The sequence below is a fragment of the Botrytis byssoidea genome (assembly GCF_014898295.1).
Source record: "Botrytis byssoidea strain MUCL 94 chromosome Unknown BBYS_015, whole genome shotgun sequence".
NCBI lineage: Eukaryota > Fungi > Ascomycota > Leotiomycetes > Helotiales > Sclerotiniaceae > Botrytis > Botrytis byssoidea.
Window position 1 is genome coordinate 352175 of NW_024065856.1, and position 13701 is coordinate 365875.

The 13701-nt window shown below is 42.4% G+C and overlaps 3 protein-coding genes across 3 annotated transcripts; 1 reads left to right on the forward strand and 2 right to left on the reverse strand.

The window, feature by feature from the left end:
* Positions 1–2072: 2072 nt before the first annotated feature.
* Positions 2073–5149, reverse strand: EAE97_007602 (uncharacterized protein; the record flags this gene model as incomplete). The annotated part of the gene is made up of 2 exons (XM_038878116.1): positions 2073–4231; positions 4285–5149. 2 exons carry the CDS (start codon positions 5147–5149, stop codon positions 2073–2075), a joined length of 3024 nt encoding a protein of 1007 aa, XP_038730954.1.
* Positions 5150–9205: 4056 nt separating this feature from the next.
* On the reverse strand, positions 9206–10384 carry EAE97_007603 (uncharacterized protein; the record flags this gene model as incomplete). The annotated part of the gene is made up of 1 exon (XM_038878117.1): positions 9206–10384. One exon carries the CDS (start codon positions 10382–10384, stop codon positions 9206–9208), a length of 1179 nt encoding a protein of 392 aa, XP_038730955.1.
* A 515-nt stretch (positions 10385–10899) lies between these two features.
* Positions 10900–11968, forward strand: EAE97_007604 (uncharacterized protein; the record flags this gene model as incomplete). Its single annotated transcript, XM_038878118.1, has 4 exons — positions 10900–11027; positions 11077–11191; positions 11244–11256; positions 11299–11968. The coding sequence occupies exons 2-4, from the start codon at positions 11146–11148 to the stop codon at positions 11966–11968; spliced, it is 729 nt and encodes a 242-aa protein (XP_038730956.1). The 5' UTR covers positions 10900–11027; positions 11077–11145.
* Positions 11969–13701: the final 1733 nt, after the last annotated feature.

Here is a 13701-nt window from a genome sequence, read left to right on the forward strand (position 1 = left end):
ATCGGCTTTGTACGTCTCATGCATAAGCACTTGTGCGTAAAGCATGAGTACCTAAGTAGGCATCTTTGTGCCATCCTTGGTTATAATAAGTGGCGGAATTCTCGCTGTCTTACAATTCTTATCCAATCAACCTTCCTTCCATTTCTCACTCTACAGGAGTTTGAACGACGGAAGCCTTAAGAAGTGTCACAGGAAGGATCATCGACATCCTTCTGTTGGAGGATTTCATTGCTATTCCTTAATCATCCCGATTCTTCCTCTCCGGGAACACTACCAACAAGACAGGCCGGAAATGGAATGATCTGAAAATAGATTCGCGCGATTATTCATCCAACAATCGTCGCAATTGATATGCGAACGGGATTAGCATCTCTTGGAAAATATTTACTTCCCGAAATCTCTCTTCTATAGCACTTCATATGGATTTTGCAATTCAACATGTTTTTTGAATCTTATATTTATGAATTAATCTTTTAATATAATTTATTATAAAAATATATATATATCTGCTTATAGTAATTATTAATAAAAATCTAAGAGAAAATCGAAAATAAATCATTTGATTTATATAAAAAAAGAAAAGAAAAACTTGTTAATTAAAGGACTCAAAAGACTAAGAAAATTTAAATAAGAAAATAAAAAAATTAAATAATAAATATAAATATTCGAAATTTATTTCAAATTGAAAAATCCATATGAAATGCTATAATATAATATAAATTTTGACTCTTTATTTATCTACTTCATGAGAGATCAGAGTGTAAACGCAGATTAGACAATCGAAACAATCTTCCTCTAAAATAAAATTCGACGATTACAAGATTGCAATCAACACATTCTCCAATACACTTCATCAACACCAACATTAAGCGACAGTATATACATACGCACCATCCCTCTCCATCCGTTACCCAAATCCCACCACAACGACTCTCCTGCCCTAGGTATACCGAACAAGCTGAGCAAGCAGCCGCACACAAAGATGACGCAAGCAAACCACCGCTTCAGAACCTCTCCACAGAATACCAAATAGCCAATCCCAATCAAAGCCTCGTGGCGATGCTGTCCATAGGTAGGTAGGTATGTACACAAACATGCTTGCTTTCAAGGACGCAATGTAAGATTTCATCAGCTTTCGACGTACAGTCACCGTGAAGCTGAAGCTGAAGCTGACATGGTAGCACAAGTATGATAAGCCAAGCAAGGTGGGTAATCCTCATGATCATCATTGTCATCACCAAGTAGGAAACATTAGGTATTAGACATTCCTCCAAACCTGTCCAAAACCGTAACGTGCCTCATCGAAAAGAAACGAAGCAACTTTTTCTCACCATGCCATGCCCGGCTGGTGGCTACCGCGCTCTAACTTCCTTTCTCGTTTACATTGATACGAAAATAAAGAGCCACATTTAATCACATTTCACATGCTTACTCTCACATTTACATTCAAACGGCCATGAAAATTCTGATATGTCAAGTCATATTTTGACTCTATCAATTCGTTAAATCACAGGTCATCTAACTCTAACTTGATATCTTTCTGCTTTGGCAACCGCACGCTAAACTCAACAATCTCGCCCATAACTAACATCTCATCTCGATTCTTTTTACGTAACAATTCCCATCATCGCTGTATCGACGTGCTGTATTTGTATCAGTTTGTATCCTTCCTGGTATCAATCCACAAATCCACCTTTAAGATTTGATTATTTCCCAAATGTGCGTTTAGTCCCGGCACAAGAGTAAACGAAACCAAGTAGTAAAAGAAAGTCCTCCAGCGATCCAGAAGTATGATTTTTCCTGAGTTCGCCCATCCAGCCAGGCCCCAAGTCTACCCTGGTCATATTATTACATTAAGACAGATAAATGCCACTATCCGTCTCACCAACCACCCAACGAAATAATTCCCAAAAATGCCAGCCCGCTCAAGTGCCCCATCACTAATTGCCACATAAAAAAGGAGCATGCTGTGATAAGCAAAAAGTCCCGGGAAATAAAATGAAAGCAAAGTAAACGTGGGTATAGACAACAAATAAACCTCCCAATAACGCCATAAACCATACCCATATTAACTACAGGTTTTCTCCCTCACTCTTCTTGAAATAATCAGTTACTACAACACCAGAATCATGTAGCTGAGCCTTGGTACTCAGATGTGGACTCTTGAGAGGTTCAATTCCAGGAATTGGATCCGTTGACACCGCTTGTTTGCGCTCGCCTGCACGCATACTTCCTCTAACGTCTTTGTTTGATTGTCCATTTTCAATTCGATCTTGTATCATCTCATCAAGCATTTTGCTCATCTCATCTACACTCTTCGAATTCTTGAGGGGCGTTGGGGGAAGGACGGTGGGTGGGAGAACCTTCGCCACGCCTCCTGCACTTGTCAGACCAGTGTCGAACAATTGAGATTCCCTAGCCGAGACGGGACTCATAGGCATTCCTTGGCCTAGGCTGTGGCGAGGATCACGTTCGGCAGTGTCTCGAGACCGAGCAGAACTGCGGAGGGCTGATAACATGCGATCCTTATCATCGAGTCTCGCTCGTAAGTCCGCAATCTCAGCATCCTTATCTCTCAATAGGTTGGAGATCCCATGGTCTTCACCCACCATTATATTTGACTTGCTACCGAATTGTACAGACGTCCTCGACTGACTAGAGCGCCGAGCTTGTAGGAGTCGCTTTTCTAAGGTCTGGCAATATCGGGTCTTATCTGCAAGGTCGGCTTGTAAGGCACGATTCTGCGCTGCCAATGAAGCATTACCATTTTCGTATTCGCCCCCAGAGTCTTCATCCTCCATTGATGTATGATCGCCCGAGATGGTACCGGATAATCGTTGCGCACTGGGACGTCGGCCAATGGTAGAGACCGAATTGGCGCGATCTAATGTGATGGTGGATGGTGTCATAGATGAGCGCACTGATAATGAAGACATATGGCCACTTGAAGTTCCCATCGATAGCCTATGTCGCATACTTAAAGCTGAATAGGTACCATTCGTATTGACACCTGTGGACTTGGAGCTGAGGATCAGTCTATTTAGATGGTCGATTCTCTCTTTAAGAGCGGTTCGAGCCAACTGCATCTCTATCAATTGCTCGTTATGACGAGCTTTTGCTTCCTCCTTTTGGGCTTGATCCTCCTCGTTGAATTTGGCTTTCGTCTGGCCATCTAACTGTTTCTTTAGATCCACGATTTCCATACGGTATCGTTCTAACAAAGCCCTAGTATTACCATCGCCACCTCCATTCGACGCATCCTCCGCCTTTTTAGCATGACTGACAATGTTTGCTGCAGCTCTGGAAGCAAATTTCAAGGTGTTCAAAGTCTCGCTAGTATGGCTGTTGGGTCCGGCAGCACTTGCTCCAGATCCAACAGATATTGTACACAGAATACTGACAAGCGAACCTCCCGAAAGCGCGCCTTGAAGAAGTCTTGTAAGCTTGCTGTCACGATATGGCAAATGCTTTCCGTCCTTGTCCATTGGTTTGCCATCCTTGTCTTTGTTCCCCGACAGTCGAGCAATGACTGTTCCAAGGGTCAACAAACTTTTATTTATATGGGAACCTTCAGTACGTCGTTCTTTCGTTTCGGCGGCTCTCTCTGATCCTGCCAAATCGATCAGACTGAGAGTAGAAACACGGACACCACCAGGACTCATTCCTGTCCGTTTGTTTTCTTGCATGGCTGCTCCCCCGGGGACCCGCTCGCGAGATTCAACCACTATCTGTACGACGGCATGACTACGAGAACTCCTGGCATTAAATTGTGTACTGGAAGTCTTTCGTGCTTGATCACCCCGAAAGATAACACGAATTAACTGCGTTGGCGATTGCACTATTTCTTCCTTCAGTGGTGTGGCATACACGCCTCTCTTGCTATCTTCTCGGAGCTTGATTTCTTCAGTTTGAACAGATCCTGGGCCCGTCGCAGGACCTGTAGAAGCACTCAAAAGGTCATGAATCTTTTCATTGTATATCTCCAAGTAACTGACCCTGAGTAGAAATTCTCGCGATGGAGTTTCACGGATATATGAAAAAATGTCGGTAATGGCGAGAGGAATAACACCGGGCATCTTATCTGTTCCTTGCATAGAAAACGTCTTTCCGGTACCCGTCATACCATATGCGAAGACTGTGCCGTGATACCCTTCCATTACTCGCCGTACGAGCCTTTTGGCGGATGCATCATATACTTTAGCGTTATTATCCTGCTGCGAAAAAACGTTGTCTGCTACTGTATTAGCATTTTCAGCTTGGAAACATTATCGAACATAGCTTTACCATAGTAATAATCACCGCCTTCCTTCCCGCGGTAAGCCACCAGTGATTTCCTTCCATCTACTACCCATTCTCCGTCACTCCTGCTAGTTTCTGGATTACTATTCGCATCCGGACGTACACGTACGCTGACAATGACATTTCCTTTGCCTTCTGCAGGCTTCGAGGATCTTTTATCGGCATCGTCAGATCCCTCTCGACCTCTGAATCCATCTCCAAGCTCTTCGGTTGTTGTCACAGATGTCGAATATGAATCCTGGGCCGACGAACTACGGCTTTGAGGAGGCGAGGGTAAACTTAATAGACCATCCGATCCTCGAGCCCCAGCACCGCTGGATATTGAAATATTGTCCCCGCTTCCGTTGAGTAGGGACGGCATTGATCCATTTACAGCGGTTTGTGTATTAGGATTGGCCATTGCCGTTGGTCGCTTTCGGGGTTTCCCGCTATCACTATTGGTCGGATTGATTTCTGATGATTCCCTTTTACTTGACTCTCCTGTTGATATTGCGGTCCCTGGTGCAGCACCGCCAGACAAAGGACTGGGGGGTAAACTCGTCGTTCTGACACCTCCTCGAGGAGGCTGAGGAAACGCATTGATACTGATCGTTTTTCTTATACTTTTACCAGCTGCATTAACTCCTGGAGAAGTTGGTGCCTTTGAAAGACCTGGGCTCCTCGATGGTTGAAGGCTAGATGATGACGGAGTTCGTAGTCCACTTCTAGGCGTACTTGGTGCTTCCGATCCGTCTGTGGGCAGTGGCAATGCATTCGTGCTCTTTCGAGTCTTTGCCATAGGCAAAGCCGGTAGTGCTGATGTTGGTGGTCCATAAGAAGGCCTCGAGGACCGTGGTAAAGTAGCTGCCATTGTTACTGACTCTGAAGCTCAATCTGGGTCGTTGTTTGTAACTCGAGTTCCAGATCCGAGCTTTCTAGTGCCTTGTAGCTGTAAATTTTACAGTTCCATGAAACTCGTTGGCAGAAATCTCTTGAGTTTAGAATTGGTAAATGAGTATTACAACTTCAAGCCAATTTTTATAGTTGACCAATGACCAATTCACTGCCTTTGCAAGATCTAGACAAAGTTACCTATTCGTCCTCTCGAAAGTGGGTGAAACCCGATAGTACGCCGTCTGATATGCCTTAGCAAGATTGGGCGTTTGGACCTGCTTGACTTGTCAGTGCACTCTTCCTGACATCAGGGCAGAAAAATAAAAGATCAGATAATCATGCAAATTTATCTCGAAGGGTCAAGCTCCAATCCCAGATATGGAAGACCTTACAAATTAAGATTCCAATGTGAAAACCATGTGTATGTTCCAGATACGAAGACTTATTTCTCGGAAATTCCTCCTCAAGATATGCAAGTTCCCTTTGCTAGTGATGCTGGGTGCCACAGTCGAAAAATGTGCAGTAATTATCCGATTATTCCAAGACTAACAGACGTTGACAAGTTATATGTAATATCGTGTTCATGCATTCAGCAGACTAGATCGAATCACTGACTTCTGGAAAGGATTTTTTTTGGAAGTTGGGCGTCTTTGGATGCAGTGCTTATGACAAAAAGAAGTAGTGTTGTGCAGGCTCTCGACTTCAATTGGTTGGTATTTGTGAAAGTATGAACCTCAATCTTCCAACCTTTTCATGCGATTTGGCAAATGGAAAAGACTGGGAATCAAATCGTAAGAAAGAGATGAAAAGAATCTTCTATTGTTGATATTCTATGATATAAAATCGTATGTTTTAGGTTTGTGAACGGTGAATCGATGATAGATCTCTCGAGTCCTGGCGGTGAATTTGGCGACAAGTGAATGAATAGTCGCAGGTTTGGTGATACAGAGGCAGGAAGCCGTCACTTGGCGAGTTATATGGGAGGACGAGTGAGATTGGTATGGAACATAAATGAGGATCGTGATATCGTCGTTCTTTTCGCCGTCGTGAGAGATGGATAGAATGCCAGAAAAAGGATTCGAAGTTTTCGAATCGTGACGCGAAACCAGACGTGTACAAGAAGTGAGGAGTGGACGAAAAAAGTAAGGAAAGCAAGGTAAAGCAAGTACTGGGTACTTTTCTGTAGCGTTTTAGTGTTAAGCCCAAGGTTACATGGAGTATGCAGAGCTGCAGCGCGGAAGCTTATTGGAATATGCAACAGAGGGGTGATAAAAGATAGAAGAGAGTTCTGTTCTATGAATGGAGGAAAGCAAAGAGCTTACTTACTGTATAACTCTGTGAGTGCGGATACCAGTACGTCCTACAACTTTGAAATCAACCATGCACTTCCTCTCTCGGCTCGACTCATGGGGTTGGGTGATTGATGGGTGAAGGATGATGGGTGATGGGTGAGAGTACTACCAGGTTGCAAGGGGAAGGCAAATGTACCGTTGACCTGAGCAGGGTAGATGATTGATTCGTGAAGGGTGGTGAATGAGTGGATTTTTTCGTTACCAGTATCGGGATAGTTGGTGGGTCAAAAAGAGAGAGAGAGAGAGAGAGGGAGAGAGAGGGAAAAACAAAAGGGACTGACTACTTGGTACCTTGTTAGATTATGAGTTACCTATCTGTCTAGGGACGAGGGGATCAAGATCAATATGGTAAAGAACGAAATGCAGAACATACAGAAAATGACATGGTAATTTAGGATGTTTAATTCTTGATTTTGTTCGCTTTGTTTTTTTTTTCTCCTATCAATTACCAGGTACAAGAGATGATATAATGGTTACCATGTATTTACCACCCTCCACCCTCCACCGTCGCCTATCTAGACTAGACCACCTGGGCAGACCCAGTACTCGTAGTTGATTCGTACTCGAGTCTCGAGAATAGAAAAACTTTAAAGCTCGGAACTTTTGTCTCTCATGTCATGGGTATTTTTGGGGAGGGAATTATCATTATTGTTGTATTATTAATATCTTTCTACGCCGCAAAGATGTCCTTCCTTCTTCCGTTTCTTTTCTTTCCCATAGGCCGAGGACTAGGAGGAAGTGTGTGGATAAGTTCACTTCCCTCACCGGGCCTCACGAATAATCTGGAGGAGAATAATATAAATTGATGATTACTTCGAGGATAGTGTGGAGCATCTTGGGCAATCTCTACTCTCTTGGGAATCTATTGAACCTACCTAGGTCTCCTCGCTACCCTAGATACCCTAGATACCCTAGATATCCTTATCGAAATTGATCAAATTTGGGCAGGAACTAACTAGAGGTCGGCACCTAGGTAGGACAAGACCTTACTTACTCTGTAGAGACAAGAGGGATGAAGGGGAAATACTAGGTACTAGGTACTCGGTAGGTAGCTAGATAGAGAGACCTTGATTGGTCAATGGTATGGCATACTTATCGGGAGACGATAAACCCGAGAGAGAAAAAAAAAACGATAAAACGATAAAACGACATAATGATATAACGACATAATGATATAACGACATAACGATATAGGGACATAATCGTCTTCTCGTGCGGTAGGATTCATTGTACAAAATCACAATGCGACACCATTCACCGAAGATTTATCTATATCGAAGATTCCTAAGGTTTACTTTACTTTGCTTTGCTTTTATCAATTAATTGATATGATCCTACTACTCAACTACCGAATAGGTGTGCCATTTCCGAATTTCACTTGCTTTTTGTCATTTAGGAAGAAATATTTCTCAACCACACCATCTATGGAAGATCTCACTTCTTAACCCCAGACTACATCCTCCAATGAATGATCCAGACGAACAGAGGTGTACTAATAATAAGCTCTTTACTAACCCCAGATAAACATGCTTACAATCAATCATACACCATGCATGCCGGTACTCTTCTGAAAGGATGTTCATTAATCGATGTCTCTTGCATGCCGATACCCTTTTGGCCTTTGCGTCCACTAGATATAAAACAATGTGCGTTTTGGTAGCATGGCAGCATGTCAGCTATCAAACATGTCTTGTTAAGAAGGAGTTAAGTACCCAAGCTATAATATTTGCTGCAAGCCTACTTGCCTCTAATACGCTGCTATACTATCCAAAGCTTCCTCTCCCCCATACCAGCTCTGAAATGGATTGGTTAGACACAGAATGTGAAATACCGTTTGACGATTTCAGCCCCACACAGCACACTCGACCTAATCTTCATGTCTGTCTATGTGATTGATCTCATATCGATAATAGGTTCACCAAAACTCTGCCAAAATTACCCGTGTGAGGGGCAATATTAAAAGAAGCTCAGGGGTTGAAAGAAGCACAGGGGTCACAAATGAGAAAAACGCCCAATCCGTGCCATAATGACAAGGTAGGAGACGCTTTTGAATCTTTTACATTTTCCCAAGTGTATTTGATACATATGGGGTAGATGGCGAATATAAGCAATACAGTAATAAGTCGCATTTTGCTATGACACCATGATAAGAATTGTTTGAAAGCTTCTGAATGATTGCGATTGTGTGAATATCCCAAATGCTTTTTAAATGCTCAGATATTTATCTAATCTGAGTTGAAAGTTTAAACCAAAAGCATTTGATTGTTGAATTTGAGTTGAAACATTAAAAACATTCAATTATCAAATTCGAATTAGAACATTGATTATGTGTGAGGTTTACTTGATATCCAACTTATTTCTCGCATCGCATGCTTATTTGCATGTAACGAGCCCTGAACAGGAGAGAAATTGATACCCCCGAGACCTGAGCACTGTTCATTCAAAATGCTCCGCTGCTGAACATGCAGTAGTGATCTCCACCCATTGGTGATCTCCGCATTTGATATGAATTTTATACATTATATGGAGCTTACTAAACTTATGCCAGTCTAGACCAGGGAATGTTTCTCCCTGTAGATTCGAACAATCTAAATCCATCTTGAGTTTCAAACAACAGTGATCGCAAAGGATAAGATCGACCCACGGTATTCCAGATAGACTTCAGATCCTTCATGGAATATTTATAATGCACGTACGCCTCTCCCAATGCTCCTGGTATCGAAGACTTCAACTAAGCCTGCGCCAACGCACTCTGCCAGTATCCATTCGAACGAGATTCCATAAAACTGCTTCCATTTTCTAGTTTTGCCGGGAAGAACGCCAGAGAATTCTCCTCTATGCCTCTTTGCCACGCTAGTTCCTTCGTCTGTTTCGATTCCACCATCCCACCGCTGCCGTAGAAGAGATTCGGGTGCTTCACGATACTTCGATTTGGACAGCAAGAACACGAGGTGAGCACGGGCATTACCCAACAGTCTAAGAAGTTGTCCTGTTGCTGGAAGGGAAAAGGTGAAATCGCCCTTTCCCGACAATCGAGCACCGCCTCCAGTCCCTCCAGAAGCATGAACAGCCCCTTCCCCACCAACGGCAGCTAGAGATCCAGAACCTGCCCTTGAAATACCCTCTAGCGAAGTGAGGGTTCCTTTTGAACCGTCACCTGGCCTCGAGAAATGGTCTGTGACTGTATAATTGGTCGTTGACGAGGTAAGAAATCCAGCGTGTATGAATTCGTGAGCGCTTTCTTCCGTGAACTGGGATCTAGGAAACTTCAGCGCGGTAGGGTTTTCACATAGTAGTTTCTTCAAGTCCTTCTTTGAAGAAGCCTTAAGGTTGCTTCTCTCTATCATGATCTCTAAATCCTTCACCAATATCAAGAGTTCCCCAAGGCTTCCTCTCCCACCGACAACAACTTTCCTTATCGCCCCTCCATGTACTAATTCTGCAATCTCTCGTTCAACAGCAGTAGGAGAGTTTAGTAAAGCTTGAACATGTGAGACAGTAACAACATTTGGTAATGAGTCCCGGTAGTTGAGGACCTCCGCGATTCGTGTTGAATTCATACCACTCCTCTGCACTGGCATATGGCTCCACATCCTACCCTTGATATGTTGAATAGCTTGCGCAACATCCCGTAAGGTGAGATCGGTTGCAAGAGCTTTGACCAGACCTACATCGTCAAGCTTATCATTGAAAAAGCCCTCTTCCTCTTCCTCTTCATCATCACAGTCTGCTTTCGATTTCGATCGTCGTAGAGGTTTTCCTTTGGGCAGGGAAGAGAAGGGAGAGGATGAACTTCGCTTCAGTGATGGAGTAGACTTTTTGATTCGACTGGAGAGTGCAGCAGAACGATACAGACTCATGGTTGGAAGAAATCAAAATTCCGTACTGCGTGATGATTAGGTTCAAAGAAAGACAATTGCCACTACCTACTTCAACATAATCACATAGCCTGTCCTGCCTCCTTGCTTACCGTTATCGGTTAGTCTTGCAGCTAGTCTTCATATGCACAGAATAGAGGATACATGAAGCAAACTTATAAGATGATTTGAACCATCAATTAGACCTCTTGTACATTTTACGGTAATAATCTTATAAAGCAACATTCCATATCAATATCTCAACGTTAAAAATGCTATTTGGTGTTTAGTAAATACTAATTCAGATCGTTTTGATTTCTAGAATAATTATAGTTTGATTGTAGAAAAATTAGAAATAAATGTGTGATTTTTTTACACAAGAGAATCTTTTAATTTTTTTTTTCAAATATTCTATATCTTTTGAGTGATTGAAATGTTTTATTAGTTCTGATCTCTCTTTTAACTATGTAAAGCTAGCAATCGGAATAAAGCTGACTGACATCGATGACTAACATCGCATGCTACTCCACTGTCCACGTTTTCACACGACATCAACATTCACTGCTTCATGACTGAATGATGTGAACAACATTCCCTTGTTTACCTAACTATACCGACCTAACTTTCTATTCACAGAATAACCTAGGTAGCCTCCAAACTTTTCTTCACCTACTTAAAGGTTACTCATCTCTCAGTTTCTGGTGTAGCACCTGATCAATAATATCTACCAATATTCAAATACACTTTGATTATCGTGTTACAAGATGCCTCCAACAATCATTTTGATTAGGCATGCACAAGCACTCCACAGTCAGTCAACAAGACTCAACTACATTACGGTTTCTGGCTAACGTTGCACAAGATGTGTCTCATAAGTCATCCTGTAGTATAATTTGTGACCTGAGCTGATTTTTTAGGGCACGCAACTATGAGCTACATGATCCGGCGTTGACCGATCTTGGCTTCAGGACACAATGTGACGAATTGGCTAGCCATCTCGAGAATGAAGTTCCACTGGCTCGGGAAATTGATCTCATTGTGGTGAGCCCCATGAGACGGACTTTGCAAACAGCACAGCAAGGCCTGGGCTGGTTGATGAAGGGCGGTGTTCCCGTTATCCTTCGACCCGAATGGCAGGAGAACTCAGACAAGCCATGTGATACAGGAACGCCCATTGAGATTATGGAGAAGGAGTGGCCACAATTTGACTGGTCAGCTGTTGATCCACTGTTTCCAGAAAAATCTGGTCTGTATGAGTTTTCGAAGCATGCTCTGATAAGACGAGGAATTACCGCTAGGAAATGGTTACAGCAACGTCCAGAGAAGGTTATCGCTGTGGTTTCTCATTCGGCGTTTCTTCGGACTTCCGTCAGCTACAGGCAATATGAGAATGCGGACTACCGAATTTTCGATTTTGCTGATGGCGATAGACAAGAAAACGCTGAGCTTGTAGAATGGGAAGTCACCGAATCCAGGGGCGGAGGGTTAGGGAAGAGCCCAAAGGGAGTTTTTGGAATGACCGATGATGATTGTCCTAGTAAGATTAAAAAGGACATTGGAGAAGCGGCAACTGAGGTTCCAAAGTAGCTCGAGTTTGTAAGCTTAGGTTGAAGGAAGTTATGCATTGCCAAGATGATGTTGAAGATCAATCATCCTCTGAACCACCTTATTCTTCCAACCTTTGAAAGTATGACTCGCTACCATAATCTTATACCCAAGTAAATCTCTTGTCCGAAATAGGATATTCAAGCTACCGGTGCCCCAATTCTCCAACCATTTCTAAACAAGGAAGTATACCTAGCATTCCTGGAATGTCTCAATCATTTCTTGAGGTCTTTCTTGTATTCTGTTAGCAACGCAGATCAGCAGCTGCGACTAGCTGAATTTCTTCTCGTGATCTTTCTTGGCTTCTTTATATACTCTTTCTACTTTCTCGCCATCTCTCTTCCTAGTGTAACATCATTCTAGTCATGAGTAATGCCTTTGAAGGAATTGGTATTTTCCAGAGGCTCCGAGTCAGTTGCTGTGAACAATTTATACTTCAAGAGTATGTACGGTTGGGGGGGGGGGGAATAATTTTCTCCTCTGTTCCCTACTGCATTGAATAGTTGCAAGTGAAATATTTAATCGTTTTCTACTGAACTGATAAGGCGATATTCTATATCATGAAAAGATTCTCTCAGAGTCGTACGTATAAGAAAGATAAAGTAATCATGATTAGCGACCTCGAAAGGTTTGAAAAAGGGGGTCTAGTATTTCATTATTCTACTAACAATGGAAACCAAACCAAGGCCCCTCATCCAATCGTCGCGTAAGATAGTGTCTCCTCTCATTATATGTGTCTCTCCGTTCATTCGGAGTAAGATCAGATTTCTTCATGTCATAACTACATTCCGAATTGTTCAATTTGGCATCCCAAAATATTTCAAACTTCTCAGTACAAACTATAGTACTTCATACGGATTTTTCAATCCAAAATGGTTTTCGAATCTTAAATTCACTAATTATTCATTTAATATAATTTATTATAAAAGGAATAGAATTAAAAGAATTAAAAGAATTAAAAAGTCTGAATATTAAATATAAAATTCGAAAATTGTTTTGAATTGAAAAGTCTATATGGAATGCTACAGCTAACTTTCTCTCAACTCTGCATCCATGCAAGATCACTGATATGACATGTCATGTGACTATGCCACAAAGACAGAACATGTAAAGATTAACTAAGCTAGACAACTACCTACAGGAAATATCATGACGGGAAAAAGCATAGAAAGCCGTGCGCCCTGTATTGCAGTATTTAGTGGATCGGGAGATTGTGAAAATCTGTGAAGTTATGTCATTTACTAGCAAGAAACAGGAATATGAACACTTTTCTACGATGTTATGTGTGGCTGGTGCCTTTTATGATGCAAGTAACAGCGAAGATGGAGAATCTAGAGCAATCTATAAATGCTCAACCATCCTTCCGTTAATCTATCGCCATGCCTGTTGATTAGACTAACGTCATTTTGATCGATTTCTCCCCAGAATAAGGGAACAAAGACTCCGGGTTATCGAAATCGACGTTGAGCAATCTTGTCATCTCATGGACTACCTCTGAGGGATGCTATCCAGGTTATGTCATACCTCGGACCTGTATTTTGAGATGTAGCGTCAAGACCTAAGGCAGTGCTCTACAGGGAGGCGACAACCGGCGTAGATCAATTGGCCAAGGTTGTCGTATTTTCAGCCGTGGCTGACGTCCTTTGTCATGAACTGACTACACCCATAAGTTGTTTGGCCAATGGTTAACTAATTTTGTGGATTCGATGACCTTT